Genomic DNA, 27,980 nt, shown 5'->3' with positions numbered 1-27,980 from the left:
ACCCGGGGGGGGGGGGGGGAGAAAGTAGAGAAAAATATTTGGAAAAACTAAAGTGTCCTCTGTAGACACTAGAACAACAAAGATATCTTAACTTTTTAAATAACCTAAGAGATTTTTTTCTAATAAGCTAAGATGATTCACAGAATCAACTAAACTAGACATCATCACTTTCTTGTTTTAAAAAACATCTATACATTGTTGGAAGGGAAAATTAGTCAGAAATATTCATGTTGAATCAAGCCCCCTTTTTCAAGTTCCCTGAGATGACACATACTGATACACACACAGCACAATGTTACAACAAAGTTATTTACAACGATCACTTAAAGTCAAACTCCTTATGTCACCGAATGAATCCTGCAAGATAAATTATATCCTTACAATTGGTTGTTGCTACAAATTTATTCAGATCAAGAAAACTGTCGTATTTAAAGCTCTCAAAGTAATTTTGGCACAGACGAAATCCTTTTGTTAAGTCCCTGAGCTCTTTTAACAGGCTGGTTTTCGCACCGTCTCTTCCCCAGCCACCCGGGCCACTCAGCGCCCGTCCTGGCCCCATGCTAACTCTAGGTCAACATGTGATGCTATAAACTTTCTAGCCCACTGTGCTCGGGAGAAACCACAGAGCTTGGAGGATAGCACAGTTGGGAGTCCCCACCCCCAAGGGCGCCCCCTAGAGTTTCTCCGATGTGTATGAACAAGGCAGAAGAATCGGATGGGGTGCGTCTCGTCTCACGCATGGGTTTTATTTCTCAAGTTGCCTACGATGAAGAGTCAGCGTTTCAGTGTCTCCAGGGCTTTATGCCGCAGATGCTCATCCAAACACTGGATGGCAAAGAGGTCAATGTCCGTGTCAAACTTGTTGGCAAACAAGTGGTGCTTGCGTAGCATCCAGTTCAAGTCACCTGCTCCGAAGACACACACAGAACGCACGTGGACCCCGCTGCAGGGCGGGTAGGGGGCCCCCTTGGAGACATCACCTTCAAAGTACTGCCACTTGACGAACCTCGCGATCGCGTGCATGTCAGACATGTCATACTTCTGGCTTAGGGACAGTGAGCCTGGGACTTCGGGGATCCTCTGGATAGTGGCCCAGAGATACTCATCTGGACTGTAGGTGTCTTTGGCCCACTCCATAAACTTCTGGATCTTTTCATTCTCTAGCACATAGCCCACATACTTCCTACTGACCACAAAATAGGCACTGCCTGAGAACAGGGGCGTTTCAAGAGGAGGGTGCATTTTGTCCGTCCCCGTGTTGGTCAGCTTTCCATTAACAACTGTATAATGCTTTTTCCACCTTTCTTTTTTATTGGATGGCATTCTCTCGGACTCTAGGTTGTTTTCACCCATTAACGATTTGAGCTTCCGGACAATCTCCAGATTGGTTTTAATAGGGAAATCCATGCCGCAAAGATTTATCAAGTACCTCCAGTCTGCACTCATCCTGTAGAGGTCTTGCATGCAGTTGAGGTCGGCCTGAACCCGACTCCAAGAGGCATACACCACGCTCTCCAGCTGACTGGCCACGAAGACGTTACTGAAGCAGGAGGCGATGCCCATCACCGCGGCCAAAAAGGAATCCTCTGATTTTCTGTCCACGTGAATGCAGTAGAGATTCTGAGGCATATAGATGGCCCTCAGGAGCCTGTCAAGCATTTCGATTTTGTGATGAACCACTATAGAATACGCAATGGGAAACTCCGCCTCTTCTTTACTAAGGGGCTCTACGATATATTTGCGCCTCTTGACGAAAGAATTGCAATCTCTGGTCATGTTTATATAGTCGCTGGTTGTCCACCGAGGGCGCTGCCTAAATTTCACCGTTAGAATTTCAAGCTGTACCTTTTGGATTTCATCTACATCCCCCTGTAAAATTTTGGTACAATTAATATTACTATTAGGATTCTCCCCAACCAGCTCCAAATGCCCAACACTTACAAATTCGGGCTTTTGATGAATTCTTAAAACAGAGAAGGTGACTAGGGAAAACACAAGAAGCAAGACGCAGTACTTAGTGGGATAAGAGAAAAGTCTCCTTCGCAACAACTTTCTCAGCATTTCAGACAATGATCGAGGATTTTCCTTAATTGAGGGCAGTCTTCCAGGCTTCAAACAGTCATGATTCCCCTTCTGTCGTGGCCTCGGGAGGGGTCAGTTTGCATCTGTCAAAACGGCAAAGGCATCTTGAAATGGAGAATGGCACTAAAAGAAAAACAGAAGGAATATATATAAACGTGGTCTTTGCCGACATCTTCTCAGGTTTAAAAACCATCCTCTTGGCTAGGTCAGATATTTAAAATAGAACCAAATTGGCTAATTAGGGGAAAAGGACAGTGTCAGAAGAAACACACCGTCTGTAATATTAATACTAGATTAGTAAAAAAAGAATTCAAGGGGGGGTGCCTGGCTGGCTCAGTTGGTAGAGCATGCAACTTTTTTTTTTTTTTAATGTTTGGTTATTTTTGAGAGAGAGAGAGAGAGACACAGCATGAGCAGGGAGGGCCAGAGAGAGAGACGGAGAGAATCCCAAGCAGGCCCCGCACGGGCAGTGCGGAGCCGGATGCGGGGCTTGAACCCACTAACCGCGAGATCATGACCTGAGCGGAAATCAAGAGTCGGGCGCCTAACCGACGGAGCCGGCCAGGCGCCCTGAGCAGGCAACTCTTGATCTCGGGGTTTTGAGTTCGAGCCCCATGTTGGGTGTAGAGATTGCTTAAAAATAAAATCTAAAAAAAAAATCTATGTATAAAGACGTGCTAGAATGTCCTATAATAAACATTTTACCTCTCAGGAATATTGAAGTACAAATCAGAGTTGAAGACCTAAGCTGTAATTATTTTAACTCTCCACAGTAGGTGAGGTGAGTTCCTGCTCTCCCCTCTTAGTTTTATTAGCACCCTTTGCCTTGAAATCATTACTAATCTGGGTTCCTCCCGACACACCCATTGATGTCCATTGGGTGGCACCCCCGGCCCCAAATATGTAAAGAGATCAGCTCCATTCTGCTCCTCACCAGTTTGGGACTGGAGGTGCTCTTAAGGAGAAGTTCAAAAATAGCCGTGACCATGGGGCACCTGGGTGGTGCAGTCGGTTAAGCGTCCGACTTCAGCCAGGTCACGATCTCGCGGTCCGTGAGTTCGAGCCCCGCGTCGGGCTCTGGGCTGATGGCTCAGAGCCTGGAGCCTGTTTCCGATTCTGTGTCTCCCTCTCTCTCTGCCCCTCCCCCGTTCATGCTCTGTCTCTCTCTGTCCCAAAAATAAATCAACGTTGAAAAAAAAAAAAAAAAAAATAGCCGTGACCTTTAAAGACTCACGGTGGGGGGGGAAACAAGTCCACTGAATTTTCAAACTAAACCAGAAAGGCCTGATTTGGGCCTGTTTTGAACACCTCTCCTAGTTCCATACCACGGGACCACAGGAAGAGAGGACACACACAGTCCAAACCAGGGACACGGATGCCTTTCCTACAACACTTTTAACAGGTTAGAATGATTAAGGCTTGTGAAAAACAACAGTTGTATACAAACGATAACATATGACAGGCCTTTTGTCTAGATTCCAACGAGGAACCCGGCCCATTTTTACTATGTTTACAAGGATTACCAAGTATGTTTTGTTTGCAAAAATCAATTTCATAACTTGGCAATCGCTTCTATAACTAACAAGGGCTACTGCTCTTTTTTTCTTTGAAGATTTTATTTTACTTATTTATTTTTGAAAGCTTACTTATTTTGAGGGAGAGAAAGAGAGAGAGCGAGCACGGAGTGGGGGGTGGGCAGAGAGAGGGAGAGAGAGGATGCCAAGCAGGCTCCACGCCGTCCGCACAGAGCCTGACGCGGGGCTTGATCCTACAAACCGCGAGATCACGACCTGGGCCGAAATCAAGAGCTGGATGCTCAATGAACTGAGCCACGGAGGTGCCCCTAAGGTTTTTTTTTTTAAGTAATCTCTACAACCATCGTGGAACTTGAACTTACTGCCTGAGCCAGCCAGGCGCCCCCAGGTGCTACTGTTCTAACAAAGAAAGTCAAATAATATTGATCATCTCCATACCAGAGTTGGAGATCTGAAACTGGTTTTTGTTTTCTTGAAATTGTTTTTTAAGACCAGTTAGCACTAGAACTAAAAGTTCTAACTAAAAGACTAGATTAACACTAGAACTTTTAAATATTTAGTTAGCAAAGAAACTGTGAATATTAACAACAGAAATAAAAATATACAACTGGCCGTTATTAGTATAACGTTATGAAAAGTATTTAGATTTTTTTTTTTTTTTTTTTTTTTTTTGCCATTTAGAATTAAAGAAAGTCTGGCTTACTTAGTTCTCAGATTCCAGGTAACAGCATTTGTAGAGGGCCTCTCCCACAGTCAGGCTTCTTAAATGTACCAGGCATTTAGCGATGGTGCTATGCCCCACGAGGCTTTTTAAAAAATCTGTGACACGGAAAGGGAAATACGTGAAGGGATGTAACACACACGTAAGTGTACATACACATAAGCATGCTGGTGAACTAATCCTACGTATTCACTTTTTGTTTCTCCAAATTATGGCTGGTTCACTTTTCTCTTTTAAAATGTCTTTCCCGCCAGCCTTGTTTTCCTAATGCTTGTTGTGTATGGCTCAAGTTTGAAAATATTTGCAATTTGGGTCAAGCTTTTCCAAAAAAAAAAACAAAACCTCTAGTAGCACATCCCAAAGTGGGTGCCAAGGAATAGTTTAATGGTCGAATATGATTGGAAAATCCAATATGTTTTACCCTCCCCCCCCCGCCCCCCCACCAGGGAAGATATCTGTGCTCACTGGCCCATTAAAGACAACCTTATAATTGAGTTAGCGGCTTAGTTCATCTTCTTGCAAGTATCTCCTCCACCACCACCCGACACCAGACCTCCTGTATTCAAGAAACATGGGGGGGGGGGGGGAGAGGGGGGAGCCTGCTAAAATACTTAAGCATCGCAACCGCTAAGACATCAGGTCATATAAACAAACTGATGCCACTAAGCAGTTCCTACCCTTTCCCAGCTCAGACATTTGAGGCAGTCTCTATGCAACCACTAAACGATCTGATCTCCAAGCTAAATGAACAGAGAAACTGAAGTGGCCTCACACTACAAAGAAAATAAACTTTTGAAAAGTAACCTAGAAAAGTCGGTAAACAAAAGGGCAACAATGACAAACCTTGGGCAGGGTCCCTGGACAGAGGTCTGACTTCCGGAGTTAACACATTATAAAATGTCCCTTTGCAACAACAACAAGAAATTACAAGACACAGCAAGAAACACACAAGTCTGGCCCAGATACAGGAAAAAAGCAGTCAATTAAAAACTGTCCCTGAGAAAGTTGGGGCATTGGACTTCAAGACTTTAGGTCAGCTATTAGAAGTATGTTCAAAGAACCAAAAAACTAAAAGAAAGGATGAGAATGATATTTAACCAAACTGAGAATCGCAATAGAGAGAAAAATTATAAAGAAAAAACCCAACCGCAATGTGGAATTCCAAAGTACAATGACTGAACTGAAGAAGTGTCCAGAAGGGCTCCACAGCAGGTGTGAGCTGACAGAAGAAAAAATCTGTGGAACTGAGCAGAGGTCAAGTGAGAGAACAAAAAGAAACAAAAGAAGAACAAAAAGAAAAAAGGTACAAGAAAAATGAACAGAGGGGGCCCCTGGGTAGCTCAATGGGTTAAGTGTCCCGACTTTGGTTCAGGTCACGATCTCACAGTGAGTTCGAGCCCTGCATTGGACATTTTGCTTTCATTGCAGAGCCTGCTTTGGATCCTCTGTTTCTGCACTCCCCCCTCCCGCCCCCCCATCCCTCCCCTGCTCATGCTCTCTCTCTCTCTAAAAAATAAATCTTAAAAAAAAAAGAGAGAGAGAAAAATGAACAGAGCCTCATAGACCTGTGAGATACTATTAAGCATATTAACAGGTGCACAGTAGAACTTGCAGAAGAAAAGGTGGGGGCGGGGGGGACAGGAAACAGGGGAGAGGTAGAAAAAAATATTTAAATAATGCCGAAAACTTCCCCAATTTGATTAAAAAAAACTGATCTACGCACTCAAGAGGTGTAATGAGCTCCAAGTATGCAAAATGGTACAATCGTTTTGGCAGTTTGGTCGTTTCTTACAAAGCTAAACATAGGCTCACCTTTCAACATAGTGATCATGTTCCTAGGTTTGTTTGATGGTCTAAGACAATGGCCTATGCTGGACAATGTTCTGTGTGTTCTTGAGAAGACTGTGTATTTTGTCGATGTTGGGTGAATTGTTCTACAGATGTCCATTAGTCTAGTTGGTTTATATTATAGTTCAAGTTTTCTTGTTGACGTTCTTCCTTCTATCCATTTCATAATTATGAAATGTCCTTCTTTGTCTCTAGTAGTTTTTGTTTTAAAGTCTATTTTGTCAGATATTCGTATAGTTACCCTAGCTCTTTTTGGGTATTTGTCTGCATGGTGTATACTTGCATTCTTTTACTTCAACCTAATTGTGTCTCTAAATCTAAACCATGTCTCTTGTAGACATCCTATAGTTGGATTACTTTTTAAAAATCGATATTGCTGATCTCTGATTGGAGATCTTAGTCCATTTACATTTAATCTGCCACTTAAAAAAAAATACTTATTCTTTTGGGAGAGCACAAGGCGGGGAGGGGCGCAGAGAGGGGGACAGAGGATCCGAAGGCGGGCTCTGCACGGACAGTCTGACAGCAGTGAACCTGAAGTGGGGCTCGTACTCACAAACCATGAGATCATGACCAAGCTGAAGTCGGACGCTCAACCGATTGAGCCACCCAGGTGCCCCTAATCTGCCATTTTGCTATGTGACCCAAACACACACCAAGGCTTCCTCACCCAGAGTCTACTAAAGAACCTGGCAAACATTTTAGCAGGGATGAGAGAGTCTCTTAGCAGAGACAGAAAGTCTCTCCCTTGAATACGGATGACTTTCCTGAAAGGGAAGACTTCCTTGTGGACTGACCATGAATGTTTTTAAGTAGAAAAACACAAGTTAAGAAGACATGGAAGAAGGGGCACCTGGGTGGCTCAGTCGGTTAAGCGTCTGACTTCGGCTCAGGTCACGATCTCTCGGTCCGTGAGTTCGAGCCCCGTGTCAGGCTCTGTGCTGACTGCTCAGAGCCTGGAGCCTGTTTCCGATTCTGTGTCTCCCTCTCTGACCCTCCCCCGTTCATGCTCTGTCTCTCTCTGTCTCAAAAATAAATAAACGTTAAAAAAAAAAAAAAAAAAAAGAAGACATGGAAGAAGAAAATAATTCCACCATGTTAAGAAGGAAAGCCAGGACCCAACGGCAATAGATCTTAATACGTCCCTTTTTGAAATTAAAACCAAGAAGCACAAAAATATTAAGGTCTATAAATAACAAAAGTAAACTCTGACCTTTTATAATGCTGATACTAATTAAGGAGAGCTGGTCAAGGAAGGGGACAAGAAGAAAGAGGTCAAACGCACCCGAGGTAACAGTTCAGTCTCTAGAAGCGTTCCAACAGAAGAAAATGAACAACTCCAACTGGTCAGGATTCGGGTGCAGTGAAGTTCTCACTGGAGTAGGAGGACAGACAACAATGACCTCAGGGAGAGTGAGAGAGGAAGCAGCAAGTCAAATTGGAAAAGCAGACAGTCGAGAGGGAACTGATTAAACAGACCCAAGAATCCCAGGCTGACTGACAGTAGGGAAAGAAAGAATCAGCTCTATTTATGCTACAGGTGTTCAAAAGTGTCAGAGAAATGGTGGCAGATCCCAATGGGGGGTGAGAGTGCTTAAAAAACAACAACAACAACAACAACAACAACAACAACAACAAAATAGTTTTGACTGGCAGCTGTTTGAAAGCAGCTGGGTCTTGGGGCACCTGGGTGGCTCAGTCGGTCAAACGTCCAACTTTTGGTTTCGGCTCAGGTCGTGATCTTATGGTTCATGATCTCACCAGTTGTGAGTTCGAGCTCTACACTGGGCTCTGTGCTGACAGCGCACAGCCTGCTTGGGATTCTCTCTCCTCTTCCTTCTGCCCCTCCCCTGCTCACGCTCTGTCTCTCTCAAAGTAAATAAATAAACTTTAAGAAGAAAACAGCAGTTGGGTCTTGGCGGGCCTGGGTGGTTCAGTCAGTTAAGCACCCAGCTCTTCGTTTTGGCTCAGATCATGATCTCAGTTTTGGGGATCGAGCCCGACCTTGGGCTCTGCAATGACAGCGGGAGCCTGCTTAGGTTCTCTCTCTCCTTCTGCCCCTCACCCGTTTGCACACGAGCTGTTTCTCAAAATAAATAAATAACCTTTAAAAAAATACGAAATAAAAAAATAAGAACAGTTAGGTCTCTACCCTGACAGCTGGCCAAGACCCGAGATTTCATTTCTGCAGCCTGGGGCTCACCAGGCCTAATGGAAAGCGGGGTTTCCAACCAGGAAACAGTGGGGTTAAGTGAACGCAAAGACAATAGGTATTGAGATATCCTTCCCTATTTCCAGCTATCAGTTCCCAGCACTTTGACAGCCAAGCCAAAGCAGGAGTTTATTTACTAGGGAATCCAACCAGGCCAAGCCTTAAATACGCTGCTTACATTGGAAATTTCCCCAAATGTTCAAAAACAGATTGTGTATACGGAGAAGAAAAATAATAATAATAATGTCCTCAGAGAGATAGGAAAAAATACTGCATTCAACCAGTCAGTAATTAAAACAGATTATATAGCCTGAAAACAGACAAAACAACACTCCCACCCCATATGCTCTTTTGCAGTATGACCTTGTATTCTACAATCAAGAAACAGTCCAAATTCCTTTCCCCTTGAATCTGGTCAACCTCATGACTACATTGACCAGAAGAGTTTGGCAGATGTCACACTGTATGGCCACCAAGGCTGGGTCACGTAAAACCATGCTGCTTCTGGGGCACCTGGGTGGCTTAGTGAGTTGAGCATCTGACTCTTGATCTCGGCTCAGGTCTGGATCTTAGGGTTGTGAGTCTGAGCCCAGAGTTGGGCTCCCTGCTGGGTGTAGAGCCTACTGGAAAAACAAAAAACAAAAAACTATGCAGCTTCCAATTGGTGGTCTTGGAAAATCTGCTCTCCAGAAATTTCCCTGAAGAACCAGCTTCACTGTTGTAAAAAGCCACATGGAGAGTCCATGGTACCCAAGTCAACAGTCCCAGAGGAACCTAGCCTTCATTCATCCCAGCCCAGGTGCCAGACATGTAAGTGAAGAAGCCACCGGATGACATCAGCTCTTAGCCACTCAAGTCTTATCTGAATTCCTGACCCACAGAATGTGTAAGCAAAAAATAAAAATGGGAATGTTTATGTTATTACTTTGGGGAGGTCTGCTTCACAGCAGGGACTAGAAAAAACCAGAAACCACACAAACAGAACACTTAGCAAATGAAAATGAGCTCTTAAAAAAATTAATGACATGATAGGAAAAACTGAAAAACTCAACAGAAGGTGCTGGAAAATAAAGTGAGAAAACTCTCAGGGAGTTAAGCAAACAGGCAAACCAACTGGTGGGGAAATAAGAGGGGAAAAAAAAATAGTCATTTAGGGAAAGAACCAGACCAGGAGATCCACTATCTGAATAACAGGACCTCCAGAAAGGCAAAACAGAAAAAAAACATGGAAGCAATTAATTAAATGGCTGAAGATTATTTCTCACAAACAAAGAATGGTTGCCAGATTGAAAACTCCTTGGAATACCTTCAACAATGCTGAAGGCAACAATTCCAGATGAGAATTCTTTGAACCAGATAAATTATTAAGTCAATTAAAGGTAAAATAAAAGATTTTACATCTTAAGACACGGAAATTCGCAAAACATTTACCTTTATGCGCTTTATCTCAGGAAATTACTGGAGGATAAGCGCCATCAAAACAAGTATAGGGGTGCCTGGCTGGCTCAGTGGGTAGAGCGTGCAACTCTTAATCTCGAGGTTGTGTGTTCGAGTCCACTTTGGGGGTAGAGTTTACTTTAAGAAACTAAACAACACCAACAAAAAAAACCTAAAGTATAAACTAAGAAAGGGGAAGGTATAAGAATCAGAAAAGGTATATCCCAGGATGAGAGTAAAGGAACATCCTAGGCCATGTCCCAGGCCAACAGACAACCCTAACAGGCTGGGGCAGATCACAAGGCCCCAGGAGAGATGTCTTCTAGATGGAACTGCTGGAATACATGAAGGGAAGAAGCATATTGAACACCGATTTCAACTACAGGCAGAGTTTGCGCAGTGAACTTGTAAACAAAGTACTTTGCAAACAAAGCAAATGATGGAGGGTTGGGGTGGTAATTATTGATTCCAAAGAAATCAGAGACACGCAATGATGAAGAAAGCAATCGGCGTGCTCTGTGGCTTAGCTCTGCCGGGCATCAGTCTTAATGTACACACTAGCTGTCCAATCGAGATCCAATGAAACCTTAACAGGAGCACAGAGCAACGGGAAAGATGGTCATTGAAAGCAATGGGTTGTGTGCTTTGCGCAGCATCACATACCTGCCCGTGGGAGAGGCTCTAAGTGACGTCGTTGCTCCAAGCGATAATCTCATCTACCACCCCTCCTGTTCAATCTCATCCATCACCTCTCCCAATGGTAATGAGGAGACAGAAGAAGTGGGGGGCTGTTTTCGCAAGGGTAAGTACGTAGGGAGATATGTGTAAAGGAAGTCCAGAAACCACTGATTATCAAAGGTAGATTTCGGTTTGCAATTAAGTTCGGAAACGGGAGAAGACCTTACAATGTAAAAACTAACAGCTAAGTATGACTAGCGCACGACTCCGTATTTTAAAGAAACCAACTCTAAAAGATGACATTCATCCCAGTCACACACTTACTAGTTTCGGTGAATTCAGCTAAGTATCACTACCTAGAAAATGGAAAAAAAAAAAAAAAGAAAGAAAGAAACGAGCTACCTGTGGCTCAGGCTCTATTTTCCTAAACTCTTGTTAAAATAATTAATGGTAATAATGAAAAGGCAGAGCAGGAAGAGGGAGGGCGAAAGGAATAATACAGGTTTTGTTAAAAATTTATGACGTAACCTATTTAGACCTCCAAGTGGAAGGATTTAGCGGATTTATGTGAATATGTGTATACATATGTACACACCCCTAAGAACGATCAGGATTTTTCTCTTGAGCCTCTCATTACCTTCAAGACTCCGAGACAAGGGCCAAGATAAAAAGGGCCCTGCACTCTAGCTCTGTTAACCTTGGGTGAGGTTAGAGCTGACAGGTGAGTCAACGGGAAGGAAGAAAAGGGAGGATTTCAAAAAGGTAAACTCCTTTCTTCTCGGCAATTTCCACCACGGTAGTTCTGGCTTCAGTCCAAACAACACTATTATACAGGAGAACAATTCTCTCTACCTGTTGCCTACTGTACCATTTTGAGTAGTGGAAATGGTTTTTTGTCCTTAAAAACATACACATGCGCATGACACGTGCGTAAACAAACGACCAGAAGGTCAAAGCAGGGTCCACAGCCATTGTCTTTCCACTGCAGGAAGGATGGTCTCAGTTCAGTTGGCCTCTAGTCCCACTGGAGACTCCTCTGGGGCTCCATTTCACAAACTCCCAAGGACCGTCGTTGCGTGACCCAGAGGCTGCCGTGACGGGAACAAAATACCCACTATCGTGATCGATGCTAAAGGTGTCGGTCCAAGTATCTCAGAGGATGGCGACTCAATCAAGGGTGACCAAGCGCCACCCTGAAGCAGCCAAGGGAAGGGGCAGGAAGCAGCTAAGACCCCAAGGCCATGTCCTGCCATTCCGGGTAGAGTTCTTCCACCTGTGCGTCCATAGCCTCATCGGAGGGAACCTCGCCTGTCACCTCTGGTTTCTGAGGTGTCACATTTTATTTTTAAGCGTTTTTTTTTTTTAAGTTTATTTATTTATTTTGAGAAAGAGAGAGAGAGAGCGCGCATGCAAGTGAGCAGGGGAGGGGTAGAGGGGGGCGGAGAGAGAGGATCTGAAGTGGGCTCTGTGCTGACAGCAGAGAGCCCAATGCGGGGCTTGAACTCAAAAACCGTGAGATCATGACCTGTGCAGAAGTCAGATGCTTACCGACTCAGAAGTCAGAGGGCTTCCCGAGAAAGAGCCTTCTGTTCGCTCAACAGACATAATGAGTGATTCTCTGTGCCACATTCTGTGCCTGGCCCTGCGGTGGGGGGGGGGGGGGGGGGGGACGCTGGGTTCAGCCCTCTCCTTCAGTCACACCATCTGGTGTTTTAGTTGTAAGATCTTATTTTGTGTGGAAAGAGGGCACAGGAAATGGGGTCCAGAGCTGTTCATAGTAGGTTTCCTATTGCCTGTGTTTCTGTGGCTGGACCCCAAGAAAACTCTGGAACGAACTCTGGGAGATGGTGACCGAAACTGTGGAGCTTGGTGTTTTTAATCATGCTCCTAAGCTTGGAGCACCCCAAGAACTTTTCCTGGCCAGTCTGGAGGAGCAGACACTGTTGGGGTCTCAGGAGCTTGTGCTAAGGTGACACCTCAGGGGGTGCCTGGGTGACTCAGTGGGTTAAGCATCCGACTTCGGCTCAGGTCACGATCTCACAGTTTGCGAGTTCGAGCCCCATGTCGGGCTCTGTGCTGACAGCTCAGTGCCTGGAGCCTGCCTCAGAGTCTGTGTCTCCCTCTCTCTTTCTGCCTCACCCCTGCTCGTGCTCTGTCTCTCTCTCTCTCTCAAGAAAATAAATAAACATTAAAAAAAATTAAATTATATAGCATAACTAATGAAAGTTTCTCAATGACCTGTTGCTGATTTTAGATGAAATTATACATAGGTTTCATCTGTGTGATCACCTGTATGAGAGAAAGAAGGGAAGGAAGGAAGAGGTAAAGAAAGGGTTCTCTACACCTGAATTAATGGCAAGAAAAGGTCTATAGATTTTTTTTCATTTATCCACTATACTATTGTGGGACGAAGCTATGAACTTCAGTGAACTTCATTCATTGCTGGAAATAGCATTCACTCTTCTCCCTATTGCTTCTTCCCCTGGAGGCACAACCAAGCCCTTAAGTAGCTGATGCCAGAAAGAGGAACTGAAACCTACCATTTCTGCCTAGCGGCCTCGGCTGGCCAGATGCACGGCACCCAGGTCTCTGCTGCAGAACTGAAAGCTGTAAATCCACCAAGAGGGAAAGAAAGGAGATGCACCTGGGTGGCTCAGTCAGTTAAGGGTCTGCCTCTTGGTTCCGGATCAGGTCACGATCTCAGTTCGCGAGTTCAAGCCCCGGATCAAGTCATGATCTCACTTCGCAAGTTCAAGCCCCACTTTGGGCTCTGTGCTGACAGAGCCTGCTTGGGATTTTCTCTCTCCCTCTCTCTCTGCCTCTCCCCTGCTCATTCTCTCTCTCTGAAAATAAATAAACTTTAAAAAAAAAAAAAAAAAAAAAGGAAAGAAAGGATCCAGAAGGCTTCCTCGAATACAGCTGACCTGAATCTTGGAAGATGAGTAGGATTCAGACAGTAGGAAAAAGGAGAGAGAACACATCTGAAAGCCTGAAGCAAAGGAAGAGACTGTGATGTATGGCAAACCCAGTTTTAAAACGAAAAGGAGGGGCGCCTGGGTGGCGCAGTCGGTTAAGCATCCGACTTCAGCCAGGTCACGATCTCGCGGTCCGTGAGTTCGAGCCCCGCGTCAGGCTTTGGGCTGATGGCTCAGAGCCTGGAGCCTGTTTCTGATTCTGTGTCTCCCTCTCTCTCTGCCCCTCCCCCGTTCATGCTCTGTCTCTCTCTGTCCCAAAAATAAATAAACGTTGAAAAAAAAAAAAAATAAAACGAAAAGGAAAGTGAGAGATAATAGCTGCTTGCCCCTCATGTTCCGTGGCCCTGAAGACCTCTTTCCAAAATCTATTACAAGAAGTGTGTTTCTCAATGTGGTAAACCACAACAATGAATAGATTTTTTTTCATGCTCATTTATTTTTTAGAGACAGAGAGAAAGAGCACACGAGCAGGAGAGGGACAGAAAGAGAGGCAGACAGAGGAGTCGAGCCCACAGCCCGATGTGGGGCTCGAACTCAAGACCCGTGACGTCATGACCTGAGCCAAGTTGGACACTTAACCGACTGAGCCACCCAGGCGCCCCAAAAGAGGCTTTTTAAATTAAGAGAAGACACAGCATGAAGGAACATATGTTAGCAGAGCACTGGGAGGAGTGAACCCAGGTTGTGTGAACACAAAAAACCTTTGTAGGTTAGTGTCATGAAAATTTGAAGGTAAAGAACAATGATCATCTGTCCGCCCCCCTCTCAAAGACTGCCTACACATCTTTAGTGTTATCCCACTTTCCTGAATGCAGGACTTAGGGCTAAACTAACTTTGAAATGGGACAGACAGGTCCACTAAGGCGGCAGAGTTCCATTTGTGGAGGCAGACCTCGACAGACTTAAATGAAATATATCTACTTATGCGCGTGCGTGCACACACACATTTGTAAAAAAGGAATCTTTACCTCATTACCACTGCAGGCCAAAATCAAGCATGAGAGATCTTATTATTCACTTCAAACTTCCAGACTGAAAAGTAGTAAACTTTTTTCTTTCATTTTTTTAAATCTAATCCTAGGTGGTTTAGAATATTGAATAGACCACCACGGTGTTATGGAAACGAAACTTTGGATTTGAAAGGCACTTTCAAGTTCATTTTGTCTGCTCGTAATTTGGATGATGAGAAAACGAGGGCGCAGACAGCACATGGCTGGCCGGGCCACACATCAAGAACAATTCTCTAGCAGGGGCGCCTGGGTGGCGCAGTCGGTTAAGCGTCCGACTTCAGCCAGGTCACGATCTCGCGGTCCGGGAGTTCGAGCCCTGCGTCAGGCTCTGGGCTGATGGCTCAGAGCCTGGAGCCTGTTTCCGATTCTGTGTCTCCCTCTCTCTCTGCCCCTCCCCCGTTCATGCTCTGTCTCTCTCTGTCCCAAAAATAAATAAACGTTGAAAAAAAAAAAATTAAAAAAAAAAAAAAAAAAAGAACAATTCTCTAGCAGAGACATCTTAACACTGGCCCTGGTTTCCATCCCACCTGCTCGTCACACAGCCCGTGTGTCAAGGGTTTTCTGAACAATCCCGATTTCAAATATTCCAGGCTTTAAACACTTCCCAGGACCAGAAGTTCTAATTCCAAAATACTAGATTCCTTTTTGTTTTTAAAGGAAGTCCTAAAATTCCAGGTCATAACATATGTCTGGATTTTTGGCCTGCTAATCACAATTGTCAGGGTAGATATTCTCTATCATACAGAAAAATATCAAGTTAATCTTTGGCAGAAATGAGAAGTGCTCTTTTCAACATGTTAAAGTCCAGCTCAACCTCTAGCATGTGGTCCTGTTCCCAAATTACAGTTGATCGTCCCTTCTTTGAAATCGAATGTCACTCGCTCACAGAGTCAGCCACAGAGAAAAACAGCAGTGTGAACTCAAACAGGAGGGACTATAAATCACAACTATGTCATGTCCTTTTTCTTTTTTGAATATTTATTTTTGAGAGAGAGAGAGAGAGAGCGTGAGCAGGGGAGGGGCAGAGAGAGAGGCGGACAGAGGATCCAAAGAGGGTTCGGTGCTCACAGCAGAAAGCCCGATGCGGGGCTCGAACTCACAAACCATGAGATCATGACCTGAGCCGAAGCTGGTCCCTCAACCGACTGAGCCACCCAGGTGCCCCGCAACTATGTCATGCCTTAATGCATGATTTCAGCAAGCTGCCTAATCTCTCCAAGTGTTATTAGCTTCCTCATCTGAAAAATCGAGGTCATAATGCCCTCCTCATGGGGTTGGTGGTGTTTAGAAAACCCTACAAAGCACTTCATACAGGGACTAGTATGTGGTAGCTTCTCCACAAACAGAAGAGGTGTCATCACCATCATCTCCCATTTTAGCATGAAATTCCACATAACCTGGTCTCTGCAACTGGTCCATGCGCATCGTCAGTGAGCTACTGGTAACTGGGCTAGTCTCAGACTCCTAGCCCACCCCCTCTATTCATGCTGTTCCCTGGGAAGGAAGGAGGGAGGGAAGAAAGGAAGTTCCCTGGGAAGGAAGGAAGGAAGGAAGGGAGGAAGGAAGGAAAGAAGAAAGAAGAAAGAAAGAAAGAAAGAAAGAAAAAGAAAGAAAGAAAGAAAGAAAAGAAAAGAAAGAGGGAGAGAGAGGGAGAAACAGAAAGAAAGAAAGAAAGAAAGAAAGAAAGAAAGAAAGAGGAGAAAGGGAGGGAAGGGAAGGATGGAAGGGAGGAAGAAAGGAAGGAAGGAAGAAAAAAAAAAGAAAGGAAAATCCCCTCTTTCCCTCAACGAAAGGTACAGCAATGAATGCCTTGGATACTTTTGTTAAATGTACCTTCAAGCTCATAGTCTTTTCCAGATAAGAAAACCAGAGTACAGTATCTAAATGCTCCCAGTTACGGTGCGTTGGGGAGCGTACCGTGAATTTGAAGCCCCCTGTGTGTGGTCTGACAGATGGAGTCTCTATAAAGAAACCCCAAAGAACTGGCCTCCTACCGCGTGGTGCTCATCCGATCTTCGGCACTGACCTTACCTTTCTGCACAGCGCACGAGGGCGGCTGGGTTGCGTCAGGGGTCCCCAGCTCCTGAGTGACACAGCACTCTGCTGCTCCTCAGCAGGTGGGCGGTGGACAGGGGCTGGGGAAGCCGAGCTCGGGCCAGGCTGAGCGTGGGGAGCGGAGGATGACGATGACCGGGAAGTCCCGCTGCAAGACAAAGTACCAATCAGGTTGTACGTGCACAAGTCCGAGGACTCCCTTTCTTTTTTATGTTATTAACAGCGTCTGAAATTGACAGGCACTTGATGAACTATGTGTTCGCTACAGCAGTGGTTTCATTTCCTTAAAAAGGAGATTTTAAAATTGATGGCACTTTTACCCTGGAAGTTATTTTGGGATTAGGGAGATTGTTCAAGAGAAGAGTTACCCAACCCTGGGACTAGCTACTTTCCCTCTCACTTCCACAGTCAAGGAAACTGAGGCTTTAGGCTGCCTTGACTAAGGTCATTGGCTCCAGTTTACCAGCAGGGCTGACTCCCCAAAGGCAGAGGGAACAGAGCAGTCTCACTTTCCGGCCAAGAACAACCCTGGGTCCAGTTGTTTTAACTGCTTCGAACCATACCTTGCCCTACCTCCTACCTTCCAAGGAGCCCCAGAACCTTCCAAATGTTCCTGCGGGTGTCAGTAAGACAAACTCTTCTTCTGAAGGCTTCAGCCCTAAGGTACAGCAGAGCAACCTCTTCAACCTCAGATACCCAATGTGATAAGTGATCTGACCTTTCCCTCAAAGCAGGTGCATAAATTTGAGTGGCAAACTTTATCCAACATTTTCATTGTATCCAGATTACATTTAGGTATCTTTCTTGAATTCGAAGGTATTGCCAAAGCCAAGAATGAGGGAATTCTCTACGTAATAACATGAAAAAAAGGTTTTTGAGATGAAACAGCATCCAGATAAGCTGCATTCCAGTCTGTACAGAATAAACCCATTAAAAAACAAGGCTCCAAATATATTGTCAGTGGTCACTGGGCAAATTTGAGAAGCACACACCCAAAAAGATTCAGTGGTCCTCTTTTTGTTTGGGGGAAGGGGTATTTTTTTCAAGCACCTTTGAAATGTTTAAGTCTTTAATTTGCACTCAAAATTGCAAACTGAGATTAAATGGCCCAAATCCTCCAACATAAGCTCCGGTTAAACAGGCTCGCAAAGCATTACAGTAAAGACACTTTCCAAACAAACGAAAAGCTACTTAGAGTTCCAGGCCGGTTACACATCGTTTTCGCATTCCCTTCTGATGCCTGTCCAGGGACACTACTGACTTATATTTGTGAGTAGATGTCATAGCATCTGGGATTCAATTTCCTATTCTGGTTTTGTTTTGTTTTGTTTTTCATTTTTTTTTTTTTTAATGGACACCAGAGAGTCTTTATTGTTTTTGCCACAATTAGTAGGTGTCTTGTGGTTGGATACTAAGGGTATTTCCAAATTATATTGTTACGAACATGAACTACGAACTCTTTTGAAGATACACATAGTGTTTTCTCTTGGCTTTATAAAGGATTTCTAGGAATAGGATGCTTGGATCAAAACTTCCAAGTTTCTGTGGCTCTTGACTGCCTTCCAAACGGACTATAGTCACTTATACTGCCACTCATAATATCTGAGCACCATTTTCTCTACATTTACTATGTAATTATCTTAACTATGTACCACATATTCATCCACTGTGTAATTATTTTTGTCAATATCCCAGCTGTAAAATGCTACATCACTGAGTTTCATCTTGTATTTCTTTGATTACCAGGGGCTCAATATTTTCTCGAGTATGTTTACATGGGAGAAGAAGGACAGTTTAGTAGCAATGATTTCAGCTCTGAAGCCAGACTGCTCAGCTCGAAAACTGGGTGTCATCACCCACTAACTCAGACTCCTGTAAGCTCTTAAATTCTCCAGGCTTCGGCTTCTTCTCTTGTAAAAATAATAACAAATGAGAACAACAAGAGCAGAGGCACCTGGGTGGCTCAGTCGGTTAGGCGGCTGACTTTGGCTCAGGCCACGATCTCATGATCGTGTTTGGGAGTTTGAGCCCCGCATCGGGCTCACTGCTGTCAGCACAGAGCCTGCTTCAGATCTGTCCCCCTCTCTCCATCTCTCTTAAAAATAAATAAACATTTAAAAAAAAGAAGGAGAAGAATAGTAGTTTTCGGCCATTTGATTGAATTAGGGTCATGTGTACCTTAGAGAGTTTTCATAAAGAAAAATATAAGTCAAAAACTTATATTTGACAGATGGGCCCTTAATAAACATTAGCAATTTGTTCATTATTATTATTACTTATATTTTCTCTTCTCTGGACAACGTTCAAATCTTTAGTTTATTCTTACAGGTAACTTTTTTCAGACCTCCAAAATCAGAAACTGTATTTCAGGTTTACTAACCCGAATGCGCTCAATTTAATTCCACACCCAGGCAGCTATTACACAAAACGGAATCCTAGGTTCTGGGGGAAAAACACAATCATAAAAAATGTTTCTCCCTGATCTCAAGGAATTCACACAAAGGTTATCGGTTGAGCCTTCTGGGGGAAATTATAGGTTGGGTCAATATAGTTAAAAACTATTTTGGGAACTGGCAATGCAAGCTGGTGCAGCCACCCTGGAAAACAGTATGGAGGTTCCTCAAAAACCTAAAAACAGAACTACCCTACGACCCAGCAATTGCACTACTAGGCATTTATCCACGGGATACAGGTGTGCTGTTTCGAAGGGACACATGCACCCCCATGTGTATAGAAGCACTATTGACAATAGCCAAAGTATGGAAAGAGCCCAAATGTCCATCGATGGAAGAATGGATAAAGAAGATGTGGCATATATATACACACACACACACACACACACACACACACACACACACACAATGGAGTATTACTCGGCAGTCAAAAAGAATGAAATCTTGCCATTTGCATCTACGTGGATGGAACTGGAGGGTATTATGCTAAGGGAAAGTAGTCAGAGAAAGACAAAAATCATATGACTTCACTCATATGAGGACTTTAAGAGACAAAACAGATGAACAGAAGGGAAGGGAAACAAAAATAAACAAACAGGGAGGGGGACAAAACAGAAGAGACTAGTAAATATGGAGAACAAACAGGGTTACTGGAGGAGTTGTGGGAGGCGGGGATGGGCTAAATGGGTAAGGGGCACTAAGGAATCTACTCCTGAAATCATTGTTGCACTATATGCTAATTTGGATGTAAATTTTTATAAATAGAAAATAAAATAAAAATAAATAAATGTCATAAGTTGCAAAAACAAAAACAAAAACAAAAACAAAAAACCTATTTTGGGAACAATGCATCCATTATAGTGCTGAAAGGAACTTTCCAGAACAGCTAGCCAGCCGGGCTAGAAACAATAGCTCTGAGGGTGCCCCCTGGGGCTGGGGAGGTTACAAGGGACTCACTCCTGGGATGGCCATACTCCACTAGCAGCTACTACTTCCGGAATTTTTGTTGTAAACCAAGTGTTTTGTTCATTAGCAATGGTGTTAGAAATGAAGCTTCCTGGATGAACTTAATGACTTTTAACGAGATTGACAAGAGAAAAGAGTAAGCAAAGATGAGATGGGGTGTTCCAACTCTGTGGATGGAATAGGGGCATCCCAGAGGTGCGTTCTGCACGCATATCAAAAGGACAATCAAGCCCAGCAAGTCGATTAGCCCAGGACAGTGCCTTGGGCGCATTCCTGGGTCCCACCACTGATTTCAGAAAACTCATGACTACTTGATTGCAACCCGGTGATCAGCTGAATCCTGCTGCTACCCCAAATGAGCCTTTTGTGGGAGATGCGGTCAGAGTCCCCAGACGGGGCAGAATGGACTCAAGACTTGGTTTTGAACCCTCACCTTCACCTGCAGAGGAGAGTGTAGCCCTCTCCAATCTGCTTACCAAAAAGACCCAAAACGGCTTGAGTCGAGAACCACATGGCCCATGTTGAAATGACTTAATGCATTTACCTAGAGCATAGCACTGGCCACAACACTCCAGAAGTTTCTTTTCTTCTTCTTCTTCTCTCTCTCTTTTTCAAAGCATTTAAAGTGGATTATCTAAAAGTAAGTTGAACGTACACATTTCGAGAGAAGCGAAACACATACACTTTGTATTCGTTGCTTTTCAGAGTTTGAGCTGTAGTGGCAATTTTGTTCTCCATGAATGAATTCTAGGAGCACGTAATGGGGAAGAGGAAGTCTTATAAGGAAATCGGTTTCTCAAATTGCTGTGGGGTGAGCCCCACTTTGACTCCACCGTCAGTGATAGGCTTGTAAATTTTTTCGCACCAACACTAAGAGTAAAACCTTTGAGTAAAGTCCTATCGATATATGTATATTTCTGAAAAAATTTCGTGTACTACTATGATAGGAAACGACAGAATAAAATAGGCAGAGAAGGAAAAGATCAGGACCTCAAGTCCCCAGGTAGGGAAGAACACACATTTTGGAACAAGGCTGGGAATGTCTGACCACAGCAAACCCCCTCAGGGGTAAGGTTCCTCTTAAGAATGTAACAGACCCCACCTACTCCCCTTCAGGTTTCCTTCAGGAATTTGACAAAAGACCTGACTCAAAATCAGTAGACCAGAAGACCAGTGACCCACCGGGAACCTCACCTTAGGGCCGAAGACCACCCCTAGAGGCGTCAAGCCAATGAAGAGTAAAACCTGAGAAGGAACCTAGGGGAAGGAAGGGGAGGGGGATGACTAGAACCTCATAAAACAAGGACCCTCCCCTATAGCCGCAGGCACTCACTTTCCAACGCCCTCCCTCTGTGAAGAGAGCTCATACTCTTCTCGCTTTCTGATCCTATACTCCAAAGACCTCTGCCTGCTGTTCATTTTGTGTCTGCCTCGTCAATCCTCGAAGGGGTAAGACGACAAATCCCAGGTATTAAGGTAAAAAAAAAAATCCTGCCACCCTACCGCGCTAATAAATTCTGCACATTGTAAAACAAAAAAGACGGGGAGAGGAAGACTAAAGCCTATTCGTTTAGTCACTTATGGCATAAAAGATGACTTGTTATTAATATTTGTAGTGAAAGCAATATATTACTAAATCTGTTTAATTTTTGAAAATCTCTTGGTTAATGATGTTGTGATAGAGCACTTTGGAGGACGCTCCAAGCTTGTGTATTCTAACATTGTAAGGGCTGTCTGGGGGGGCGCCTGGGTGGCTCAGTCGGTGAAGCGTCCGACTTCGGCTCAGGTCATGATCTCACAGTCCGTGAGTTCGAGCCCCGCGTCGGGCTCTGTGCTGACAGCTCAGAGCCTGGAGCCTGCTTTGGATTCTGTGTCTCCCTCTCTCCCTGACCCTCCCTGTTCATGCTCTGTCTCTCTCTGTCTCAAAAATAAATAAACGTTAAGAAAAAAAATTTTTTTTAATAAAAAAAAAAATAAGGGCTGTCTGGGGTGACAGGGATAGGCTGGGGAACACAGTAGAACACTCACAGCTCCGCTCCCTGATTCTTGATACTTAGTGTTCAATCTACCCACCAATTATACAAAGGGGGTTTTTTGGTGAATTTCAGCTGGTAGTTCTCACATCAACTGTCCTCGCAGACCCCCCACTGGGTGTCATCACATTTTTATAAATCTGACAAATGGGTCAAAACCCAGGGATCGGCTTCACTTGAAAGATTTTGTCAGACAATTCCTTTTCTAAGTTTCTAAAGGTTTGTTGTTTTTTTTTAAGAGATTTGAGGGGCGCCCGGGTGGCTCAGTGGGCTGAGCATCTGACTTCGGCTCAGGTCGTGACCTCACGACTTGTGGGTTCCAGCCCCGCTTCCGGTTTGCTGCCCTCAGCCAGTCAGCACGGAGCCCCTTCGGCTCCTCTGTCCCCCCGTCTCTCTCTCTGCCCCTCCCCCGCTCACGCTCTCTCAAAAAAATAAAACATTTTTTAAGAAATTAAAAAAAAAAAAAAAAAAGTTTTGGTCAGTCACGAAATCTACCGTATTTCTTGGCAACTTGTTTACGTTAGCGGTGAAAACATTTCCCAGCAGCTGTTTCCAGAATGGGTGTCTGTAGCCACAGTTCTTTTGAAAAGCAGTCACTCTCCCTGTCACTGTGAAACTTCACAATTACCTTGGAGGGTTGCTGGTGGACTCCCTTTCCTCCCGCCATCTCGAGGTGTTCATCAACCCAGAAGTTCTCCAAATTGGGTGGATCCAGAGTTTTCATAGCCCAGTATCTAGGCATGCCCCTCCTGTCTTCCCAAAGGACAGTGGTTGGGGCTAAAAGCTTCAGCTCTCTAATTACTTGTTCTGGCTGGCGACCAGCCCCATCCTGAGGCCACCTAGGAGCCCCCAAAACTAAACTACCTCAAAGGCCACCTAGGTGCCCCCACGCCTAAGCTACCTCAGGAGCATAAACTCAGGTATGGAAAAGAGCTTCTATGAATAACAAAAGACATTCCTCTCCTCCCAATCTCTCAGGAAATTCCAAGGGCTTCAGAGCTCGGTCAGGAACCAAGGACAAAGACCAAACACGTATTTCTTATTCTGTCAGGGCTAAGCACAGTGGCAATCAACATTATTTACAATACTGTCCAAGGACCCTACCACAATGTGGGGCACTGGAAAATTCTTGATAAATACTGGCTGACGGAATATCTGGCTTCACACACAAACACTCCCTACTCAGCAGGTTTTGCCTCCTCCTTCAGAGAGCTCAAATCTGAGGCCCCTTATCCAACCCCTCCCTCCCTCCTTCCATCAAAGACCAATCCCCCAACCTGTGTAATGGAATCGAAGAGCTTTTTGCCTTCTCTGAAACCTGGCCCGCTCATTCTTCAAGTATTTCTCACTCCCACATCTTTGGCCTCTCCCTCTCCATCAGGAACTTGCCAGCAACCTCAGAACTTGTTTGAGTCTCTCCAATCACTAGTGGAAAATGGAAGGAAGGAAGGAAGGAAGGAAGGAAGGAAGGAAGGAAGGAGAAAAGAAGGGAGGGAGGGAGTGAGGGAGGGGAGGGAGGGAAGGAAAGAAAGAAAGAAAGAAAGAAAGAAAGAAAGAAAGAAAGAAAGAGAAAGAAGAAAGAAAGAAAGAAAGAAAGAAAGAAAGAAAGAAAGAAAGAAAGAAAAGAAAAGAACACCCACAGTCCCCCTATTTCCTCCCTGTCCTCTGTCTGTTTTGGTTTTTCTCTCCAGGTCAGTGCCTCCTCTTGTCATCCCATACCCCTCCTCAAATGATCTTTCTTATATACAGTGATTATTTACATGCAACAGCTGCCAACATGTATGACCCTGGGATCACGGCCTGAGCTGAAATCAAGAGTTGGACGCTCAACTGATGGGACCACCAGGTTCCATCTCTTTCATGAGTTCCAGACGCCAATTCCTTGTCCCCAGTGGGATGTCTCACAAGCAAAACCTGTCTGAATGGAACTCCCTTCCCTCCCAGCCTCATGCCAACCTGCTCCCCTCCGGGGTTCTCGAACACCATAAATGGTTTCACCACCCTATTCCGCTCTCTCCCTCTCTCTCTGCCCCTCCTCCGCTCATGCTCTGTCTCTCAAAAATAAACACAAGGGAAAAAAAAAAATTCTCAGACTACAGAAATATATGGTTGTCTTTGTTATTGCTGTTAGCTAAAAGCTTTTAATGTTTCCTAAAACTAAATTCTCCTCTGAACATGATCTACAGTAAGTCTCGTTATTAAAATTCTTGCGTAGAATTTTTTCTTGGAGTTCTATTAGGGATTGGGTCAATTTTCAAATCAACAAGTGTGGTTCATTGACATCTTATCACCTTAAAAAAATTAAAAGACATGGGGCGCCTGGGTGGCCCAGTTGGTTAAGCCTCCAACTCTTGATTTCGGCTCAGGTCCCATCTCATGGTTCCTTAAGTTAGAGCCCCTCGATTCAGTTAGAGCCCCGTGCTGATGGTGTGGAACTCACGAGTTTAAACTTTAGAGACTTAACAACTGCACTTAAGCCTTCCTTGGAGACAAATCCTGGCAGGACATGTGTGGCTGTTCACCAAGAACACCAGTTTAGTCACTCTTATTATAAGAATATTTTAAAATGCAGATGTTTGTTTACACATTACACATAGCTTCTCTAGTCACTAGAAGCTTAAAAGTTAATTGTATTTATAGCGTAGTTCCTAAGTGCTACAGCACTTCCAAAACTGGCTCATTCTTTTCCTCAACCAGGCAACTCTGTCCTCCAGGGGACATGTGGCAACCTCTGGAGTCGTTCCGATTGTGGTAACTGTAGGGAGGAGCCTGTTGGCATCCAGAGGGTGGTACCAGGGGGGCTGGTGCACATCTCACAATGCACAGTACAATCTCCACAACAAAAGCTTAACTGGCCAAAAAATGTCAAATTTGAGAAACACTGTTCTAAACAGCCATAGCATTTGCCACAGATGGGCAGCAAGGAAGCACGACAACCCTAAGCCAGGCATCCAAAGCCAATGTGGTTAAGAATACAGATAAGCGGGGCACCTGGGTGGCTTAGTCGGTTGCGCTTCCGACTTCGGCTCAGGTCACGATCTCACGGTCCGGTCCATGAGTTCAAGCCCCACCTCGGGCTCTGTGCTGACAGCTCAGAGCCTGGAGCCTGCTTCGGATTCTGTGTCTCCCTCTCTCTCTGGCCCCTTCTTCCCCAGCCTCCCCCCCCCCTCCCCATCCTGTCTCTCTCTCTCTCAAAAATAAATAAACATTAAAAAAAAAAAAAAAAAGAATACAGATAGGCCCCCAAGAGAAACACACATGATTTATATGAACAGTCATTTGGGAACTCCTCTTATAAGCCAGGGAGTTAGGCATTTGACATTCTAAACTAGAACCATGAATAAATTTTCATTAGAATGACTCTTACAAATAGTGACACAATTCCTTGGTTGGCCCATAAAAGACTCCTTAACTCAGTGCAGCTGAAGTACCCCCATACTTCATAGAAAACAGACACAGAATCAGAAGAAATCCTTTTCAACAGTATTCATCTGTTTCGCACCACCTCACTCCGCAGCAAATGCACAATCCCATCATAGGTCAGAATTTTTCATTCACCGGAGAACGCAATCACCAGGTAGAGCAGTTTCTAAGATCTAACAATGAATGATGCATGAACCAAATTTGACTTGATTTCTTGGGTTTTAAAAAAGAGCCAACTGGGGCGCCTGGGTGGCGCAGTCGGTTAAGCGTCCGACTTCAGCCAGGTCACGATCTCGCGGTCGGTGAGTTCGAGCCCCGCGTCGGGCTCTGAGCTGATGGCTCAGAGCCTGGAGCCTGTTTCCGATTCTGTGTCTCCCTCTCTCTCTGCCCCTCCCCCGCTCATGCTCTGTCTCTGTCCCAAAAATAAATAAACATTGAAAAAAAAAATTAAAAAAAAATAAATAAAAAATAAAAAAGAGCCAATATTTAAATATTAAAAAAAAAAAAATGAAGGGGCGCCTGGGTGGCTCATTTGGTTGGGCGACTTTGGCTTGGGTCATGATCTCACAGTTTGTGGGTTTGAGCCCCACTTGGGGCTCTGTGCTGACAGCTCAGAGCCTTGAGGCAGCTTCGGATTCTGTGTCTCCTTCTCTCTGCCCTCCCCACTTGCACTCTGTCTCTCAAAAATAAATAAACATTAAAAAAAATTGTTTTTTTTAATGAAGATTTTTCAGCTATTGACGGGTGGGCAGAAAGGTTTGGTCACACTGGGCCAGAATCCCTGCATGGTTACGGGTAGGGAACGGTCAATACCCACACAGATTTTTTTTTTAGCAGGTCCACTGTAGGTCACCCCCGACTTAACCAAGGCCCCCTTAACTCCCCCGTCCATCATCATCGTTCAGTCCCTACACATAGGTGATTTTGTACATAGTGGAAAGTTCTCAGGGACAACATTTTTCTTAGTGTTAAGCAACGAAGTTACAAATGGAAAAAAAAGCAACTTGTGGTTGGAAGTAGTATTATAATCAGTCAAGGATGAATTATAATTAAAGAAGGATGAAACCCACTACAGATTTGGGGCCCAGGCTAAGGAGGTCCTTCCCAGAGCCAGTCACCGAAGAACAACCTGGAGGCAACCTTCAAACCCTCACCATGAAATGGAACACTCAACTCCTTCCACTTACCAATAAAAACTTTGTAAAAGTAAACACACAGTTTATTACATTGTTCTTTTAAAATTGAAGAGTTCGCCCTTTCTAAGAACTCCCAAGTTTCCCGAAACTACCATCCTGAACGGGGGGGATCCATTAAGCAAGAGCAGATATCCATAGAGCTCAGTGTTTCTTCTTTTTTGCCAGAAGTGAAATCTGTTACCATGTTCCCCGGCAGGGGAGCCTGTCTGGAACTGCCTGGGCTCCTAGCAGGTAATTTACACTGATCTCTAAAACCCATTCGCCCCTCCCCCTCCCTTCCAAAACAAATCTGCCTTTCAGAACAGCTCTGAAAGGGGGACAGAATGCCCAGAGCAGGGGACCAGTCCCCGACTGGGTGCCTCAGCTACCGCTCACCAAATTCAGGCCACACAATCCTGTAGCCTGTTCTCATCGCTAGGAACCACTGCTTTCTGCCAACCCCGCATATCCTTCCAAGTTGGCCTCTTGTCTTACTATTTGTAAAACGAAGACTCTCTCCCCTCTAGAAAGATAGAAAGAAAAAGGCGCCGAGGTTGCCAGGTGACTACAAAACTCACCTCCGCCTGGGCAGCCCATAAGGCCCAGCCTGGATCTGCAGGCGACCTCATCCACCGCGAAAGAGAAGCGTGCGGCCTGCTGGGGTGCCTGGGGCTCGTTCTGCATCGAAAGAAAGCGCTGCAAGGAGAAAAGGCTGTGAGCGAGGATCCTTCCACCTCAAAAAGCTAATAACCAAAAATTGGAAGAAAGGATTCAGAAACTGGGTGCTAAAAAGGTGACAAAACACAAACCAACCAAACGAAACAACTCCCCCCCCCCCAAATGTCTAGGAGGGGGGCTAGAATGTGTTTCTGAATCACCTGTTTCCCTAACAGACCCAGCAGCGCGAGTTTCCTAGATCCGCGCGCGATGGACAGAGAGGCAGCAGGAGAAGAGGGAGAAGCGTGGGGGCTTCCGAGTCCCCCACTGGCGTCTCCTTTCCAGTGGCTTGCCCCAGGGCGAGTCATTTCTCATCCCGGTGTGGGCATCCTCATCAGTAAAACGGGGGGGTAATGATGCCTCTTCGCAGGGCTACGGGGAGCATTAAATCAAGTTAGAGCTGCTGGCACCCAAGGGACGGCAGCGACTTAACTGTTCGCTCTCTGCCTACCCTCGGCTGCAGCCAACTCCGATTTCTCAGCTCCTACCCGCTACCCGGATCAGGGGGGAAAGAAGGCAGGAAAAAGTGGCTTCCAGGTGACACCGGGCACCGGAGTCCTCTCCCCGGGTTCCACGGATCGGACCAGGAGTAAGGCGCAGGGAAGGCGTCCCGCGTGCACACGCGCCCGCCTCTCTCCCACCGCGCGTCCGCTCCCTCCG

At 44.9% G+C, this 27,980-nt stretch overlaps 1 protein-coding gene across 9 annotated transcripts; it reads right to left on the bottom strand.

Annotated features, from left to right (window-relative positions):
• Positions 1-383: 383 nt before the first annotated feature.
• Positions 384-27,980, bottom strand: GCNT1 (glucosaminyl (N-acetyl) transferase 1). Of its 9 annotated transcripts, XM_045467868.1 has the most exons (7): positions 27,482-27,970; positions 27,182-27,299; positions 16,530-16,701; positions 7,472-7,589; positions 4,822-4,891; positions 4,321-4,436; positions 384-2,205 (listed from the first exon to the last, which is right to left on the bottom strand). In XM_045467868.1, the coding sequence occupies exon 7, from the start codon at positions 2,059-2,061 to the stop codon at positions 775-777; it is 1,287 nt and encodes a 428-aa protein (XP_045323824.1). In that variant the 5' UTR covers positions 2,062-2,205; positions 4,321-4,436; positions 4,822-4,891; positions 7,472-7,589; positions 16,530-16,701; positions 27,182-27,299; positions 27,482-27,970; the 3' UTR covers positions 384-774. The 9 variants fall into 9 exon arrangements, with proteins under 9 accessions (XP_045323824.1, XP_045323823.1, XP_045323821.1 ...); XM_045467867.1 differs by lacking the exon at positions 4,822-4,891; XM_045467865.1 differs by lacking the exon at positions 4,822-4,891 and having other exon boundaries at positions 7,472-7,561.

This window comes from Leopardus geoffroyi, chromosome D4 (assembly GCF_018350155.1).
Source record: "Leopardus geoffroyi isolate Oge1 chromosome D4, O.geoffroyi_Oge1_pat1.0, whole genome shotgun sequence".
Classification (NCBI taxonomy): domain Eukaryota; kingdom Metazoa; phylum Chordata; class Mammalia; order Carnivora; family Felidae; genus Leopardus; species Leopardus geoffroyi.
Note: the sequence above shows the minus strand (reverse complement) of the source record. Positions and strands in the feature narration are given on the sequence as shown.